The 4697-nt window shown below is 57.8% G+C and overlaps 3 protein-coding genes across 3 annotated transcripts in view; 2 read left to right on the top strand and 1 right to left on the bottom strand.

Moving 5' to 3' along the window:
- Nucleotides 1–211: 211 nt before the first annotated feature.
- Nucleotides 212–979, top strand: PHACADRAFT_248533 (uncharacterized protein; the record flags this gene model as incomplete). Its single annotated transcript, XM_007391076.1, has 1 exon — nucleotides 212–979. A coding segment is annotated over exon 1 (458 nt), but the record flags the coding sequence as incomplete, so codon positions are not given.
- A 249-nt stretch (nucleotides 980–1228) lies between these two features.
- On the bottom strand, nucleotides 1229–3963 carry PHACADRAFT_248531 (uncharacterized protein). Its single transcript, XM_007391075.1, is given in 12 exon segments — nucleotides 1229–1474; nucleotides 1510–1908; nucleotides 1963–2164; nucleotides 2188–2624; nucleotides 2680–2706; nucleotides 2767–2875; nucleotides 2932–3003; nucleotides 3057–3720; nucleotides 3731–3778; nucleotides 3792–3830; nucleotides 3844–3919; nucleotides 3939–3963. The coding sequence occupies 8 exon segments, from the start codon at nucleotides 3261–3263 to the stop codon at nucleotides 1368–1370; spliced, it is 1560 nt and encodes a 519-aa protein (XP_007391137.1). The 5' UTR covers nucleotides 3264–3720; nucleotides 3731–3778; nucleotides 3792–3830; nucleotides 3844–3919; nucleotides 3939–3963; the 3' UTR covers nucleotides 1229–1367.
- A 580-nt stretch (nucleotides 3964–4543) lies between these two features.
- The window catches only part of PHACADRAFT_248521 (uncharacterized protein), a 2084-nt gene continuing 1930 nt past the window's right edge, over nucleotides 4544–4697 (top strand). Inside the window, exon 1 of the mRNA XM_007391074.1 lies at nucleotides 4544–4636. The gene's annotated coding sequence lies outside the window, so the exon portion shown is untranslated. The remainder of the gene's footprint in view (nucleotides 4637–4697) is intronic.

Raw genomic sequence — 4697 nt, 5'->3', positions numbered from 1 at the left:
CAACATGGCAGTGGGCGCATGGATCCTGGCAGCCACGAGCACACGACACTCGTTCACCAGACGTCGGACGGCAGGGCCAGCAGTCCCTGCAGAGACATGGGCCATCATCGACCTCATCCAGACATTCTTGAAGGACAACAGTGATCTCCTAATAGCAGGTTTTAATGTCAAGGAGGCGATGGCAGGTGAGCTCGACTGATACCTCTACCAGATTGCTGTACTCACCGGATGGTCCAAGATACTTACAGATTTGTTGGTTCCCTGTTTCCTGCATACATCTCAGTCTGGGTTGTCAAGTCTACACCTGCCGCCGGCGCCAATGAGGCCTGGTCTGTCTGCCAAATCATTCTCGCTACCTCAGACGAGATAACTTCGAAATCGCACCGGTATTTCCACTCTCGCGATTGGTCAGCACTCGCTTCCCTTCTGCCCGCGTTTCCACAATTACAACAGTTCCAAGTCCTCTGCGGGGAGGAGCATTCAGAAGAGGACTTCCGCGCGCTCTCCGACAAGGTCGCGGAGGCCATGAATAACCACATGCATCCGCCTGTCACGCTTCAACATGACCGTGACCTGCCAGGCGGGAGATACTTGCAGCCTGCGCTGTTTGGTCTGACCGAGGCAGATGTGGAGGCAGGGCGAGAGAAAGTGGTACGTACTGGAAAGCAGAATTACTTGATACCTAGCTGAGCAGTCTTTTTGCGCAGAGACGACGAGTCAAGGAGAGAGAAGAGAGAGAAGAAATGTATCGCTTACTCGCGGCACACGATTCCGACTCCAAGAGCGAAACGGATTGACCAATGTTTGCTGATCATATGTCCAGCGTTCTTGTCTACTCTTGTTTGATCATCGTTATCGTAATTTCACGGTCGCTCATATGCTGTCTTGCCTTCGTTCTCATGCAACCTTTGCGCTTGTATGGCCTAGTAGAATCAATATTAACACTATGGACTTCCGGAGATGACCCAGACATGACCCAGACGTATCCGAGTAATGTCTTGAGCTACTGAGTTATAGAAGCGGCCAGTGGTGATAAAACACCGTCGAGACTTCTCCGAAGCACTTCGCCAACTTTAGTGGGTCTTGCGCAATGCGGACGACGGTGGGCAGCATCTATATCCGCTTGCTAGCGAGCAATTATACCTCGGGCACATGTGCGAGGCAGCACAATGTTATAGCTCGTAAGGAGTATGTCAGGAACAGATGCCGTACATGGCTGTAATGCTACAAATAAGTCCGTTATCCCCAAAATATACAGTAGAAGAGAAACTCTTGAGCGGCGACAACAGCGAAATGCGACAAAGTCGTCCCAAAATCCGTCGCGAGGAAAACCCAACCTCACACTCCTACGCGCACCCGCGACGGCTCTAGTCCACCCACGTCGGCTCGACATCAAACTTCGCCATCGGCTCATACACCCGCCCCGCCGCCCGCTCCGCCTCCATCCGCATCTTCACGCTTCGGTGCACGTACACTGGATGCGTCTCCTGCTTCGGGAGACGCGCGCACGGCCCATGTTCGCGTACACCTCCGTCTCCCACCGGCCGTCCGCGGTGCGCTGCACACGGCGCCGCATCGGCAGCAGCTCGAGCACCCACCAGCTGCGCGCGAGCGCAAGCTGGTCGTATACTGGGCTCAGTGCGTCCGCGAGGTCCTCCTCCTCTTCACTTAGGCGCGCGCCCGCGGTGGTGCCGTCGGGCACGGGCGCAGATGGTGTGTAGTACAGAGGTTCGGGGCGGTCGTGCACGATAGGGTAGAGGACCGCGGGGTCGAGGCCGATGCCGCGCACGAGCTCGGCGTGGATCCGGATGCCGGTGTTTGCCATGAAGCACTGGCGCACCATCCACCGCAGCGGGATGCGCGCCAGGCTGTGACGCGTGTCGTTCGACACGGACCCACCGCCGACGTCTGTGGAAGTGCATGAGCATGAGCCCTGTGGGACGAAAAGTTTCGATAACGCACCGCAGTGGCATCCCGCGAACCAGACCTCCAGGACGTCCGTCTCGAGCGCGTACCGCTCCTGCTCGGAGAACTGACGTTCCATCTCCCTCTGGCGCTGCCTGTCGTCCACGGAGTTGTGCCTCGACATGTTCGAGAATTTGGACAAGACCGAGCTTTTCTTCGTCTTGTCGTCCTTCTTGTCGCCGGCAGCCGCAGGCTTGGACTCGTTGAACCGCTCAGATGGACTTGGTCCTCATTCTGGCCGGCTTTGGGCATATCTCCCGGCTGAGTACCGAGCCGCCTCTCTTCCTCCCGTGGCCAGTTGAACAAGTTCGCCTTGAACTTTGCGCGCCGCTCATCGAGGCTAACAGCGTGCCTGAACGTCTTCACGGACGTGTTGCTCGTCGTGAACGGAAGGCGGCGCGAGAAAAGCCCGACCGAGCACACCGTGTCCCGAACGCCGATGAATTCGATGTCGATGTCCATCGAGAAGGCCTTCTTGAACAGCGTGCTCTGCGCCCAGCCGAGAGGCGTTGTGCGCGTGTACATCTTGTACGCGAATGGCACCTGCTGGTGGTTGCAGGCCGGGAGCAGGTCGACCTTGTGGATCATGCCGGAGAGCGCGCGGGCGGTGTATGCGCCGCGAGAGAAGCCGAATATGCAGATCTTGTCGCCTGCTTCGTCTGCGAAAGCGCTCAGCAGTATTCCAAAGCAAGAGTGCAATGACCAAGAGCTTACAGTTCTGCATTAGAAACTTGTATCCTCCTGAAATAACAGGCGAATGTTAATTGTGACACCACCAGCCTCAAGCCAAGACTTACTTACCCATCACATGTGCGTCGAGGTTCCAGGCAATCACCTCGTCGAGGGTCTTGGAGATCTTGGGTGCGAAGGGTGTTGCGATTTGAGGCGTCACGTAAGTGCCGATTCCTGCCTGTGCAAGCTCTCGTTTTAGCCACACGCAGAACGCATGAGGGATGAGCACCGCACCTGGTAGTACACCATCTGCTGCCTGCGGTCGTCCTTCTTCAACATTGAGAAGAATTGCACCACGTTCGAGTTCTAGACGGCGCGTCAGCTTTCGCCAAAAACTAACAGGACAACACAAAACGTACGTCCGCATCGAACTGGTCACCTGTACCATCGAAACACAACACCAGTGTCCTGGCCGGGTGCGCAGGGGGGATACACGACGGGGACGCGGCCAAGCTCGCACCTTGGGGTGAAAACGCGTCAGACGTGGAGGAGCTGACTGGGGACTCGCAAGCGGTCACGCTACCGGCCGAGAAAGGACTCGCGGCATCGGATGTCGAGACTGGCATCGTCGTCGCAGTTGTGATTGGCGCTGCAGCTGTCGCTTTCGTGGTCGTCGTCGCGCCGGGGACCTCGCCGTCGTGATGAGCGCGACGCGTGCTCCCAGGAAGTGGAAAGTGGGGGGCGGGCAAGAACGGAAAGCGAACGTGACCGAGCGTCGGGGCTCCATATACGCAGATCCTGATACAGGGTCAGGGAAGCTGCGAGCCAAGCATGACAGCTGGCAATGCTAGTCTGTTAAGAGCCCAGTTTGGAAGGTTGATAGCCTAGCTATTTCCATGTTCGCACATCCGTCCGTCGTGGCGCAAAGCGCAGCCGACGCAGCCGACGATGCCGCGGTGTGGCGCTTTGGTGTGTGGTGAAACCTTGTGGTGGCGGCGCTGACGTCTCTTGGCGAGAGCCGTGTCAGCAATATGGCGCCTGCTTGTGCGCTGCAGCACCCGGTGGTCCTCTCGGGGAGAGCTGCATCGACGATCTGGCGACTTGCAGCCTGTATCTTCACCTGGCGAAAGGTACGGCGATGCTTTGGTTCGCAGAACGTTCGAGTACTCAATTAGCACACACTGAGAGCGAGATATCTGGACAGAACTGACCTGGCCGAAGATGCGCGAATTTCGAGACGGAGGCCGACGATCCATCGAGTTCGAGGTATTGCAGCATCTGCCTGGCGTCGCAGAGATGGCAGTGAAATACCAATGACGAATGCGCGTGGTGTGTTTCTCCCTCGGCGGTGACCGTGCATTTGCCGAGCACAGCAGATATCGGCGATATGTGGAAGTCGGACGGACTAGCACTGGCGATGCGAACCATAGGTGACGGCACAGTAGGCAGCCTGCATAGCTTACATGGTAAGGGTGCGACCTCGCCAGCGGGTGAGCTCAGCTATGTACTAAGTCGAACCAGTCGGCATGTCTCGGGCCTTGCCTTGGGTAACCCCAGGCGCTGCCACGTGCGCGAAGCGCGCAGAGCGTAACAGGCGCGGAAGCTCGTCCACCTGAATTTGGCATATTGAACCTTGGCCGCGACTTCCCTGCCTCCGTTGTGTCCGGGCGGAAACATGGGGCCTCTCAGCTGACACGTCCTGACGTGGGACGACAGTCATGGGACGCCGTCAGGGAGCTCCAAAGTCGAACGCATGCTGCGTGCTCAAGTCGGGGCCGTCGTTCCAGGCAAGCCGGAGCGCATCTAACTGGGGCAGGCACTTGCTTTGGTGCGTCTCACTTGTATCTTTCCTGTACTCCGGTTGGCTTGCTGACAGGGAGCGGGGCGGCAGAGAGAAAACCGGCCGTGAGCAAGCCGCGCTCGTCTAGATTGGCGGGCTCGAATCGTAAGGCCAGCGATTCGACTCGGAGGTGTTCAGCATGTATGGTGGACAGATCAGGTGACGCACTATTTTCGGCGTAAGCTCATACTTCCCTGAGATGGACCTCCTGGGCTGGCGG

Source organism: Phanerochaete carnosa (assembly GCF_000300595.1).
Source record: "Phanerochaete carnosa HHB-10118-sp unplaced genomic scaffold PHACAscaffold_1, whole genome shotgun sequence".
NCBI classification, from domain to species: domain Eukaryota; kingdom Fungi; phylum Basidiomycota; class Agaricomycetes; order Polyporales; family Phanerochaetaceae; genus Phanerochaete; species Phanerochaete carnosa.
The sequence above is the reverse complement of the archived record's forward strand: the minus strand, read 5'-3'. Positions and strand labels throughout refer to the sequence as shown.

Excerpts from the sequence above, each read along its gene's own strand:
- PHACADRAFT_248531 (XM_007391075.1), bottom strand. The coding sequence starts at position 3,263 with ATGCCAGTCTCGACATCCGATGCCGCGAGTCCTTTCTCGGCCGGTAGC. Across the intron at positions 2,876-2,931 it reads AGCAGATGGTGTACTACCAG|GCAGGAATCGGCACTTACGT; the intron begins GTGCGGTGCTCA and ends GAGCTTGCACAG. Across the intron at positions 2,625-2,679 it reads CAAGTTTCTAATGCAGAACT|ACGAAGCAGGCGACAAGATC; the intron begins GTAAGCTCTTGG and ends GCGCTTTCGCAG.